A 13,753-nucleotide genomic window follows, 5' to 3' on the forward strand; every position below is an offset into this window, starting at 1 on the left:
AATGTATAATCATATATGGATACAGGTAACTATTCATTTGTAAGAGATGTCATCAATATTCAAACACTCACTGATAATGTAAAATCAATAGATTCTACAAATAAGTGCGGCATTAGTCAGAATTAATTTCGCATTCATTAAAATCATTTGCATCTAATAACTTAAAAATCACATTATATTGTGGCATCATTACTTTAACTAAAAGTTCCTTAATGACAGTAACATTTTAACATTTGTAACTAATTCAGAGGTGGTTCTTAGTTGCCAATTCATAAATTATCTGACAGTCAGGCTGCAATATTGTGGTGATGTGATGCCTACCGTGGGGTTAATCCCATTACCATCATCACCGTAAATCTCATTATGTTGGGTCATTCTCATGTTATTCCATTGTGCGATGTGTTTGAGATCAGACCTACACATGTCAAGTCAGGAACACAAACCCTGACTGGTCGACACTCAAAACAAGACATTGTGAGATTGCCGACAGATTGCTAACAACATGCTGGCAACAGCAACAACGATGATCAGAGATGACCTTCACTGTTGGATTTATCATACTAGATTTGTTTTATTTTGACTTCAAAAAAACACTGGGGTTTAAGGCTGGGTTAGAAAGCTTCTAAAAGGCATACAGTTGCACTGCAGCTGGCATTGTGGGCACAAGGTAATGTTATTGTTTACTTTTCCTGCACATAAATATATAATGTACTCAAACATGCAAAATCAGACACACATATTACTAAAAACATGTAAACAGCAAAGTAGCTCTGTAAGTGTCTTTCAAATGCTCAGACACACACACACACACACACACACACACGTAAATACAGGTACACTTAAGCATCCCAGGCTGTAGATAATGAAGGAGATAGGCCCGAGAGATGTGTGCAAATAGTTGTGAGATTACTTTACAGCCACTATTATCACTGCTTCCTCAACTCAGTGTAAACACACAAATCCTGGTGAGTAAATGCTGATAGGGGTGGTGTGTGTGTGTGTGTGTGTGTGTGTGTGTGTGTGTGTGTGTGTGTGTGTGTGTGTGTGTGTGTGTGTGCGTCTTTGTGAGTGGGGGAATATAAGAGAGAGAAAGTAAGAAAGAGAGAGAAAAGAAAGCAAAGTGGAAAGAAACATCAGAGAGGAGCATCAATAGCTAAGATAATCACGAGGGAGCAGGGGAGGAGCTCTGTTGCTGTAAATGAGAACAAGAGAATGTGAATTTGAACTTATTTAGAAATGACTTTTAAAAGATACAGACAGCGAGACAGACAAACAAGCAGACAGTGTGTTTGTCATAAAGCCACAGCCCCACAAATCCCTGCTGAGAGATTGGAAGTGCTACGACCCGAGAACAACAACGTTTGAATGACAGCTATCCTTGGCTGGCTGCTTGGTGGTATCAGTGTGTGTGTGTGTGTGTGTGTGTGTGTGTGTAGGACAGGGTTGGACAAGTCAGAGAGAAAAAAGACATCACATCAAAGTGTCCAGGCCATCAGGGTTATGTTTACAGCTGAGCCTGAAGCCACCCAGGTAATGCACACTGCAGTGGTGGTCTGGTAACCAAGCTTGTCGCCCTGTACAGTGTGTGCGTGCGTGTGTGTGTGTTTGTGTGTGTGTGTGTGTGTGTGTGTGTGTGTTTGTGTGTGTGTGTGTGTAGGTGAGAGGTGGTTCACACAACTGACCATAGGCTTCACCTATGCCACTGTGTGCAAGAGAGAGACATGAGGAAACAGGGGCAGACAGTGAGACTGCATGCAAAAACAGCTGACTCCTGCAGACAAGTAGTGTGTGTGTTTGTGTGTGTATGTGAGTGTGTGTGTTTGTGTGTGTGTGTGAGTGTGTGTGTTTGTGTGTGTGGAGGCTGAGGGAAAATGAAGCATCTGTTGTACCTACAGTATCCTGAGGGATGAGTAAGCAGTTAAGTACTGACTGAAAGCTGGATGTGAAACAGTCACCGTCTCTGGCTACCAGATAATGTTAGTGTGATCGCACTGCACATATATAAAGATAAAGCTTGAATTGTTTGGCTTGTCGGAAGAAAAACCCACAAACATTGTGAGCAAAAGTTTCCACATGTCCCCTTTGATGTATGTCCTCCTGAAATGTTCAGTTTCCTGACTGCACTACGATCCATTTACCAATAGGCAACATAATCAAATTTTCCACTGTATCCATGGCTTAGAAACATAATACACTATATAAATTTGGTTCATGTACATGTATGTATACAGTAATATGTCCCTTTGTATTATCTGATTTTGACAAACATCACTGAGTCTTGTTTTCATTATAAAACTGACATTTTTAAAGTGCACTGAATGAGTTATTTAAGCTCTATATTAGAGGTTTTCCAAGTGGGAGGTGGACGTCCCTAGGGGGGCTCCAACCAGTTTCAAGGGATGTTAAGTGAATGGAAATTAAAAAAAAAATATATAAATAGAAAAAATAAAAATAACATTAGCTATCAAAACAGGATCACATGGAATAGCTCAAATGTTGTTAAAGAGACAGTTCAAAGATGCAATATTTTGGGAATTTTACTGTTTTTCCCACTTTACAACAGTCAGAAAGTGGTAAATGCCTTTGGAAAGTCCATTTCTGTGTATTTTGTGTAGACTGAAATCATGTCAAACAGCTATATTGGACTATCTTGGCTCAACTGTCGAGTGTCGATGGGATCAAATAACATCTCAGCACAACAGCTCAGGAACAGCCAAGTAAATTAGGGGGGGCACCCTTGTTCAGGCTTTGTCTGGTGCACCAGTGTTGTAATTTATTTCTAGGGGAGGTCACACAAAGTTTATTGAACTTACTGTATTGTTGTTATTCACAACGGTGATTGAAATACCAATATCAAGAACAGACATGGTTCTTTTAATTGTTTTTCATTGGACTCTGTTAAGTACAGTAAGTTAAAAATGCAAGTTGTCAGTTTTTACTCACTGAAAAAGGATACAGGAATGTCCCGTTATATTGGCAATGAACTCCAGAGTAAGATGAGCTTCTTTATATTTTTAATGAAACTGCTGTGTTTGTTTGATGAGTATCATCAGATTTTTCTGTTCCTCTGTGTCAATAGTCTTAACCTGAAACTTGATGGTTTTGCTTGTTTCTTTATTGTTCCTAAATGAACCAGAATTGCAGACCTTTTTCACAGCAGACAATTTGATTTGTCACACCTGTGTTCCACAGGTCAAAATGACTGTTGTCAAAAAAGAAAGATTGTTTTTACAATTTTTGTGGTAAATTTTATATGTTTTGGCATTTTACATACTGTTTTTCTTATTTATTTTTTTTACCTGTTAACACATTGGGCCTGTGATAACAACTTAACCATGCATTTCCATCTGCTGATGGAGGCCACAAGATGGGGTTGAAAGCTTCAGAAACAACAAGTAAGTTGGACCCTGTGTTGAGATTTTTTTTTTTACCCTTCTTCACGTGCAACAGACTACAATGACTTTTGACTTTCTGACAATAGGGCTTTTAACTACACTTGTGCCACCCACTGGAAGTGTTGAAGCTTTCTATTAGTTAAAATGTGTTTTCTTTGCTGATCTTGGTAACAGTAATTACCTCAACATAACCCATTTAATGTCAACTTTAGGTGGAGTACGGTGGTAGCCATCCTAACATAACATTTGTTTTTTTAGGCTGGGAATAATCTGTAAAGCTGGCAGTGGTGCACAGTACCAGTTTGTCTTGAATGTGAGAGTGAAAACAAAGCAGGACTGACTACATAATATACTGTACAGCACATGACTGCACATGATGACACAATGAACCACAAACATGCCATTATTACTTAAAACGTCTGACCTAACAAAGCTCTGGAGGACACAGCTTCCCTTTCTGATGGCTTCATGCATATATTTTCTGTCAACATGATCAGTAGTTTATGTCAGTGAATATGAGACAATTCTGTGGTCATCATGCAGGATTTTTCCTAGGATACCTGTTCCAAAACGGAGACATACACAAAGTGAGAGTGCATGAAGGAAATATTAAGGCACTGACACTGCTATGCAGAGGAAAAATCCCCTTTAGAACAGCTGTTGGTTACTATAAAACATGAGATAAATGGTAACGTAACTGGGGTTCCATGATTTCAGTGCTGATTACATAATATTGGTGCCCTGTATAATACTGTATCCCTGAGAAAATATTCGTGTAACAGCAGTCAAACACTAGTTTTCAGCAGGTGTTGGGACACAGATTGAGACAGCAATGACTTCATGAGCAAGATTTCAAAGTAAAGCATGCAGAACAAACAAGATTGAATGTGAATATACTTGTGGAAAAGTGTGCATCAATGTTACCGTGACAGATGTTGTACTTTCAGACTTTGGTGTGCAGTGTTCATTGGGTGGGGTGTAGCACAGACACTTAAAATTGTTCCTTGTGAGTCTTGATGAGAGGGTGAGAGAGTTTTGGTAGGAGTAAGCTTCACAGTAATCAAACACCACTGTTCCTCTCCATGCTCTGTCGTCTTACTTTGTCTGTGTGTGTGTGTGTGTGTGTGTGTGTGTGTGTGTACGTGTGTGTGTGTGTGTGTGTGTGTGTGTGTGTGTGTGTGTGTGTGTGTGTGTGTGTGTGTGTGTGTGCCAGACAGCAGCTGATGGCCAGTTACTGTGCTCTTGGTAACATGATGGCAGTAAGCATAGCATCATACACCATGTGTATTCTACATACACAATGGCAATGAGCTTACTCGCAATGTGCAACCCATATCCCAATACAACACTTCAAACTTATTGGCCATTACATTACACTTCATACAATTATAGATTTTCTTTCATTTCATTAAATGAATTTTATTGGAGTGTCTCTTTCCACCCAGGTACAAATAGACACATGGCAGCAGTTCGGCTATTTGTAAAGAGCAACAAATTCACTCTTGATAAAAGGCTGAATGGGTTAAGGGCAGGACTTTCTTGTGGAAGAGTGAGTCTTGCCTAGCAAAGTGGTGTGAAATTATGTGTTAGTGGTATATGTTAGAGTTTTTTTAAATGCTTATTTTCAGCTTTCTCTTGCACTTTGGTTAGGTGTAGGGAACAAAACTACTGGTTAGGTTTAGGGAAAGATCATGGTTTATTATGGCCATGAGCCACACTGGCTATTTACATCTCGGGTACAATTAGTATTGTTGGTTATGGACACCTTGTTGCTTGCCTCTGCCATTCTAGGCTACATACACCTGGTCATAAATAGTTTAACTGGCTATTAACCCCTGCAAATAGACAGATTGGCTATACAAACCAGGTGCAATCAATATTTCTGTAAATGTGCCAGTGTTAACCAGCTGGCTCATTTTGAACTGCAGTCTTTTTTAAAGAAGTATGTGAAAATGTAATTGACAGTTGTCAGGGCATAAATCCAATGATCTTTACAAATCAAGACTATTCTAACAATGGCACAGCTGTCAGTAGAAAAAACAAAAACAAAAAATAGAATCAAATTGTCAAATCAAAGGTCAAATCGAATAAAGGGTTTGGAGAACTGTGATATGTACACAGACAAAAACTGTATTGCCAATACAACAAAACCTGCGCCACAGAATCTCTAACACCACTGACACTCAGTTATATTCCAGGCATTTAGCAAACACTGTAATAGAAACTGACTCAGAGTATTGGAGGCACTAATGTCAAGGAACAAAGATGCAAAAAGGCCCGTCTCTGGCATGGCCTTCTAATCTCGAGAAATAATGAGAGTTCATGGCCTTCGGATATCAAGAAATAATGAGAGCTCTAAACATATTTTAAAAGGCTTGGCTTGGCTGCAGCATAACAAAACAGTTTTTACATGCAGGGGACAAAGTCTCATTTGGACAATCAACAACTGATTTTTTCTGGACATCCACAGGCAACACTGACCAATATGAGGTCAGTGTCTCAGCTAAACCCCACTCTGCTCGTAAATCAAGGCACAACTTGTCAGCAGTGTCCACTTCATTTGCAGGAATCTGGCTGATATTTCAGACCACTGCTAAGAGCGTACATGGGAATACTCAGAATAGAGGCACGGAGGAATCGACGCCTCAACAGCAGCTGTCAAAAGTCTCCAGATAAACGCTCTTGTTATTTCTTGGGAGACAGGCATCTACTGTATTGTAACTGTCCAGCTTTATGTGTATAGCTGTGGTCTTGGTAGAGGCTACAGGTCTGACACTGCAGAAAACAAGCTTTTGAGTGGTACTTGTGATTTTTGCATTTAATGGTGCAGTTAAGAATTTACCCCATTTGTGGGCAGTTGTGGCCTCCAATCTTTATGAAAAGGGCCAAAAATAGGATGGGGCTCCAGAGATGCCCACAGGTTGTACTATGTTTTGTGCTTGTTAACTACACAAGCACAGAAGCTACTGTATAAGCAATTACCAGGGGTAATATATTTTATTTAAAAAAAAAGTGTACAATTTGCAGGCTGTAGTAGGCTGTATATGTTATGTTAAAAAGCCCCATTCATAATAGCATATCATCTGTACAGTATTTCTCAACTGTGTGGAGTGTAAGCTAACGTTAGCAGCTCTGTTTTGCTCCTTATTACATTTTGGGATACACTCCAGCCATCCCAGCCAAACTCATTATCCCAGATAGTGTTACATCTACCAAAGACAGACTCTCCACTGGCTTTTTCTCTTGTAATTCAAAAAGTGAAACATAGCTATACACACATTAAGGCATAAATCTAACCTCTGTCTTGCCTGTTTAAGCAGCCAAAAAGGGGTGCATTAGAATGAAATACAAGCCTGATACAGCTTTTCCTTATCATACTTATAATTCTAAACTACTTTACACAGCAATATAATAACAATGCTGTTTATTTCCAAATCTTCTATGTGAAATGTGGATCATCAGCAGGTGAGGACAATGACTTTTTGCCCTGCTAAAATGCTGCTCACTGTACACCTCCTGTGCACTCTGCTAGCCTCCTATTACCACTTGTTGCTATGGGAGGTGTAACTCTTCCATGCATCTTTTCTTTATCTTACACTGGTAAACTTCTGATACAGGACTTGCAAGCCCAAGAGATCAGGCCTGCTTGATATCTTAGAAATTATTACTCCAACTGCACATGCAGAAAATGCACTCAGGGGAAGAATAGCTCAGCAATGACACACTGCTGTAGCAATGACACACTGTATCTCTGTTGTCACTGCACAGATTTGTAGGTTCTGTGGCCAATAGCCTATTAAAAATAAATATAAATGCTATACTATGTGCACCCTCTCCAAAGAAGTCCAACAAACAATTCATCTCATTTCACTGTTGTGTAAATCTTTTTCGGTGGGGGGGGGGGGGTGTCATCAATAAAATCTCACATTCCCTGCTCATTAAAAAACAGTGTTATCCCGAGAGTGTCTTTCACTGATTTGCTTTCTGGCCAGCAATTTACCCTTCATGACACTGTCCAGAGCAGCAGAGACAAGGGAGGGAAGTTTCCCCTGTGTGTGTCTTTATGCGTGTGTTCGTACATGTCCTGCCTGTCATCGGGTGCACCACTCCCTATGATGTCCGCAGCACTGGACCACGTTGACTGATCTTTGATCCTCTGCCTTGGCCTTGTGTGTCAGGGGTATAGACAGTGACCGAACCACTGAGGGGAGCCAAGATCCCACAGAACCACACCCTGAAACCACAGAGCCATTAGTGGGTCTCGTTCCCACTTGCTTTCTGACTGGTATCGTCATACATCACAGAAAATTTGTAAGTGCCAGTCTAAGTGACAGCAGTGACATTATACAACACTGAGAAAAGCTCTCTTGGCAACAGCAACCTGGAAGTGGATTTCAATGTATGATAACATTTCCTACTATGGTTCCCAACTGCAAATTAATCTTGAGCTTGTTTCTGCTGCAGACTTTGGGAAAAACCTTCTGAGGATCAGCAGGGTTTGGATATACCAATATGCCTCACCAATTAAGCTGGCAATGCATTTTGCATTCAGCAGTTTTTCATATAGGAATAGTTGGATTATTTACTGTGGAGTTGAGTATGAGGTACTTGATGATGATAGTCAGTGTATTACTTTTAATAGATACCAGTCGTTATACCCCCAATTTAGACAAGTAGAGAGGAGCAGCATTGAAGTTAAATAATGAACTGCTGTGGACAGGATACATATTTTAGCCACTCAAAAAAGGTCCACCTAAAAAAAATAACAATATCTGTTTATGTCTATGTTATATTTAGAGTATTTTCACTGCTTTGCCTTGCTGTTAGACAGCCTTTAGCGATGGGAAACTGCCTTTACATATGCCAAATATTCAAATATCCAAAGCAACCAAACCCCATGGATGATATTACCAATTTTACTTTATAGAACAAGAAGTTGCTGGTCTATTTCCGTTTTGATTTGCTAGCTTGTTTGTGTTATTGTGTAACTTTGGTGAATCTGAACTATCCTTGTAAAACACAGAAGTCTACTAACAGATCGAGGCAGCTGTAGACCAACAACTCCTGTGATCTGTGAGGTCAATGACTGATTTCACCCATGGAGTCGGGCTGGTTTGGAGAGAGTGATTTTTGGGTTATATAATAGCAGTTTCTTGTCAGAAAAGGCTGTGTGACTGCACAGTAAATCGCTGAAAACTTTTCAAATATAGCGCATACTTAAACTGATATAGATTTTTTTTGAGTGAACCTTTTTGAAATGGGTAAAGCTGATGCCCCTCCCTGCTTCTTCAAACTGAGGATGTGCCGACTGCCATCAATGGTAGGTAATACGCTGACTGTTGATAAGTACTTAACACAACCCCACATTAAATAATCCTAACTATCCCTTTAAGCTACAGTTTCATAAGAGATGTCTCCAGTGAGCCTTGACAGGGCTGCAGAACTAATATTGTGCTCTGAGCTTGGATCCCACAGTGATGCTACATGTGAAAAGATTTACAAGTCCTTGGCCTGCTGTTTTAAACAAACACAGAAGCTAACTGTTCCTGACAGTTGGTGAGGTATCACGCTGAACTGGATGAAGACACGAACAGAATATGCAGTGGAACTTCCCTGTGTCTCACACACACACGTTTTGGCCAAAACGTGGGTTATTTTTCATTACATGAGAGGAAAATGTCATCATTATAGAACAGGTGCCTAACTGGGCCGGGAAAGGGTGGAGAATACAGTCGGAGCGGCCTGACACCCTTCATTCGCTTTATTATGAGGAGATAGTGTGGGAAGTTCGGAAGAGTTGACTCAACCAATAAACAGCTCTTTCTGACACTGCATGTCAAAAAATTATAGAACAGATGTGTAGGTGTTGTAGACCAGTAACACATGGCAGAAGGAGGAGGTAGAGAGGGAGGAGAAAGGTGAAAAGGACAGAAGGCAGGAAGACAAAGAACTGAACCCCAAATGGTAAAGTAGGATGAAATAAACACAAAGAAAGAACATAAAAAAAAAAAGCATATTAAGGCCAAGAGCACAAGACATTCTCTTCACTAGCATGGTGGGCTTGAATAACTGCAGTATATCAACCTATTTGGCTGGTGGCCCCTAGAGCTGCCTCCTCAAGTTCCAAACATGAACATGCATGTACAGAATGTTAAGGCTGCTATAGCCAGCAATGTTTTTGGCTGTCACATAGCCCACAGTACAGTATGAAGTCCCTTCCAGGGTATGCCGATTGAACAATTGAATAATTGTCACACTCAGAAATCTAGAAGTCTAGAAGGGTCAATTATTCAGTCTTTTTCCATCCAAAACTATGTATCAGGAAAATATGAGGAAATGTCTGCACTGCTCAAATACCATTTTTTAATGATGTCCAGATTGAGCGGCAGTTAGAGTGCAGATCTATTGATGAGGTCATTCAGAAATGTTTGAAGCCACAGATTATTGTTGACATTAGTATGGTTTGATTTGAATGAGGTGTGATATTTAAATCACTCTAAATCACTCTAATCTTCACAACAAGACTCTGTAGGCACACGAGGGGCTCTGTGAGGCTGCACTAATGTTAGCATGTTAACATGCTCAGACCAACAATGCTGACATGTTGATGTTAAGCAGGTATGTTTGGTTTGTTCCAATAACCATACTTTCATATGCCAAAGAAAAGGTTATGTCCCAATACAAATGCAGTATGCTAAAAAATACCAGGATGTCCATTTAGCTGCATTTTGTATGCAAGCCAGCATGCTTTTCTGACTATTCTGACCCGCAATCTTCTGTGCAATGGAAGCTATGTCACATTGACTGAGCAGCCAAGAGAGCGCAGACAGATGACAGCTGATTAGCTGCATTCCACATCACATACTTTTTTTTTATTTCAAATTTTGTGCTGCAGATTACAATGGATGTGTGAGCAAGAGGGTTGAAGTTCAAGGCCCAAAATTATGATAAAGTAGTATTCCAATTGTATGCATAATGCATGCCACAGAACATGCTTTGTAAAGATACCTGCAGAGTAATACTAAAAAAAGTATGTGATTTGGAGTGCATCTAATGTTTACCATAGTTTCAAGCATGCTTACACTAAAGGAGTTGCCCAGAACAGACAAACCAAACACTGACTCTAGATATGGCCTTTCATGTTTTTTTATGAGTCTCACCCACTGTAGCTTTTCCTACATAGAAAGTGAGATGAGGCATTTAGAATATGCAAGCTCACCTCTAGATATCATTAAATCCTGTACACAATACACATACATATATAAACATACAGCTGAGACTTATTGGAATGTCTCCAAGGATTATATTGGACAAACTGAAAATTTGACCTGTTGTTTGCCCCAAATTAGAAGTCAGTAGACTTCCTCTTCTGGGGATTATGAATGTCTTTTCTAGATTCTGTGTTAATCCATCCAAAAGTTGTTAATACAGTTACAAACATTTACTGAATAGATGTATTTGCACTAACCATCGCTACTATAACCAACAAGCACAACAGTGGCATATGAAAGAGCAGGGGGTCTCACCTGGCAGGACATGGTTGTGTGTTGCAGGGCATCAGTCCAGTAGCTGGTCTTGATCTGGGGTTGCAGTTGGACGTGTTCACCTGCACTCTCAAGTCTTTGTAGCATGCTGACTTGGTGTTCATCTGGCCTGTATGAGTTATATATCAATATATATTCAGGCACTTCATCATTGAAAAAATGGTTAATATAATTTGCATTTTGAGCTATAAAATAACCCTAAAACAACACTGCAGGTTCATCCACACAGAGATGGATTAAATATTGGAGATTGCTGCCATAGAAAATATAAAAACACTGGTGTTGTTGAGCAGAAGTTTCATTCTTGACCTTGGAAACATCACCTTGACATAAAGTGTTTTTGGAACTTACAAAATAGCTTTGTTCTTTAAGTCATAGTGTGTCAAGCTGCTTCTCAGGATGCTCTAAAATGTTGTCACATAATATGCCTATGATATGTGAACACACAACACCTGTATAATAATATATTGTAGGTTTCATGCTGGAACTCAGATTCCTCCTGGGTATAACATGTATAACTTTTCACCACGCTTTGTTCTGCATATGTGACGTGCAAGTAAATATTCTTGTCTTTGTAACATATGAAGGTTGATAAACATATTTAAAGGCCCCAACTTCTGTGTTTGTGGGTTCTGGCACAAAAGTAGATGTGACAGTGCTGTTTGATTCCAGGGAAACTTGAATCCCAGCTTCACAGATCCCCTGGTTGGTATTTGGCCTTAGGCATGGTCAATCTGCACATCTCAACTCATACAGGCCAGTTAGTCAGTCACACTCTTTAATAAAGCAAATGACCCCCAACCCATCACGGCCTACAATCAGGACACAAAGAGGTGGAGGTGGTTAGGGTGGACCGCGACAGGCCAGGGTGGGGATCTTTAACCTGCAGTGTCAATCAATAGAAACTCTACACTGGGGGCTTTGTTCACAAACAGACACATGCACGCATACGCACACACATAGAGAAATGTGTATGAGTAAACACACCGCAGCACACACACACACACACACACACACACACACACACACACACACACACACACACACACACACACACACACACACACACACTCATGCAAACACATGCACCTTTGTCCACTGACCTCCAGCCTCAAATGTGTGTGCTAGTTTAATACTAGGTCTGTGGTGGGACAAAGGCCACTGGTCGAAGCCATGCATGTGTGTGCTTGCTTGTTTTTACCATCTCTGTCTCTATGTGTGTGTGTGTGTGTGTGTGCCTGTGTGTGCAAGTAATAGCAGGTCTCCAGCAGAACAAGAGGAGGTACTACCAGTCCCAAAGAAGAGCTACAAATGCCCCCACAGTAATGATGGGAATGCTCCCCTCTCCATTTAACCTGCAGCTAAAAGCCTTATTATAGATCAGAGAGGTCAGACTGAGCTTTAGATACGGGCCCAGACTGAAGATCTAAAGCTGACCTGATCCTTTTTCATCAACACAACAGATTTTGGATAATAGATCGTACAAGAATTACTACTGATACTACTTAAGAATCTTAAGAAAAAGCACCATGGTACTGCTAACCTTTCCTGCTCAGCTTCCTTCGGAGTTTTAACATACTGTACAGTTACTGCCACACTGACAACTTACCGCTAACTGATAACCTACTTAGTTTCCCTCACTTGCATGCTGCACACACAACACAACTCTCATGACAGTTTCCTTCAATGAAGTTATAAAATGTAATTATTTTGGCAGTCATGGTAAACCACGTTCTACAGGGATATATAGTTTTTTCAGTGGGGTAAAATTAAATCCATACTGTCACAGCCCTGTATTCTTGTCTGCACTCACCTCCGGCACAAGTTGCTGAGCACTGAGAGCGTATGATGGCCCATGTGTAATTGTGTTTAATGTGGTTCTTTTTCTCATCTGCTTTCTTCAGAGTGTATTCCCAACGTACACCTGGGTTCCAGCCCTGCAACAATATCTACAGGAGAAACACTGTGGTAAGAAAGATGACATGAAATGAAAAGTAGCACAAATAAACAGATGTAACAAATCAGTCAAGTCACGGAGAAATGAAAGACAGAAAAGATGGGTTATAGATATTTAAAAACAACCTAATATTGTCAATGTCTGGGATATTAGTTAAGTTGTTTCTTGTTTTTTTGAAGTTCCTCCCTTCCCTCTTGTTGCTGTTTATTTGTCTTTTTTTCATTTGTCATTTGACTGATTAGTTTCATCCATCCTTGACTAGTTTCCCAGTGCATTTAGTCTGTGTATTTCCCGTCTTTTGCCAGCTCATCTTTGTCCTTTGCGTAAAGTGTTCTGGCTGACCATCTGTAAACCTTTTTCTATTTCGATTCTGCAAATTAAAACATCTGTCTCTGATCTGCATTTTGGCTCCATTCTTTTATTTCTCCTGGTTACCCTGCTTGACAAATGTGGCAAATATACTCTCTCTATATATATCTATATACTAATTATTTATACAGTGATTCCTTACCTCTATGACCAGTGTCTCATTCGTGGGCCCAGTTGATATGAGGCTCTCTGGTCTGTTGTACGGTCTCTTGTACTCAAAAATGGCGCCAGCAATGGGATGTCTGCCCGGCCAGTCCACCGTCCAGTGTCCGTTGAGGTAGTAGCGTCTCTGGGTGTCCCTGACAGCGAGGTAGGAGCTGGAAGTATTCAGTTCCATCACACGGATACTCCGAGCCCCTGTTGGGATGGTTACCACCCCATAGTACTCTGAAAAAGAGTACAAAACTTAAACAAGCACCAAAAGCGGCAAGAAAATCACAGTCAACTAATCAAGACAAGATTTTATTAATACAAACTAACAAACTATG

At 40.2% G+C, this 13,753-nt stretch overlaps 1 protein-coding gene across 1 annotated transcript in view; it reads right to left on the bottom strand.

The window, feature by feature from the left end:
- The window catches only part of adamts16 (ADAM metallopeptidase with thrombospondin type 1 motif, 16), a 71,647-nt gene that overhangs the window by 9,152 nt on the left and 48,742 nt on the right, over positions 1 to 13,753 (bottom strand). Inside the window, exons 16-18 of the mRNA XM_084726275.1 lie at positions 13,408 to 13,652; positions 12,753 to 12,888; positions 10,922 to 11,048 (exon numbers count right to left, since the gene is read on the bottom strand). Coding sequence (XP_084582401.1) covers positions 10,922 to 11,048; positions 12,753 to 12,888; positions 13,408 to 13,652 — 508 coding nt within the window. The remainder of the gene's footprint in view (positions 1 to 10,921; positions 11,049 to 12,752; positions 12,889 to 13,407; positions 13,653 to 13,753) is intronic.

Source organism: Lutjanus erythropterus, chromosome 9, assembly GCF_056507025.1.
Source record: "Lutjanus erythropterus isolate fLutEry1 chromosome 9, fLutEry1.hap2, whole genome shotgun sequence".
In the NCBI taxonomy this organism is placed as follows: Eukaryota; Metazoa; Chordata; class Actinopteri; order Lutjaniformes; family Lutjanidae; genus Lutjanus; species Lutjanus erythropterus.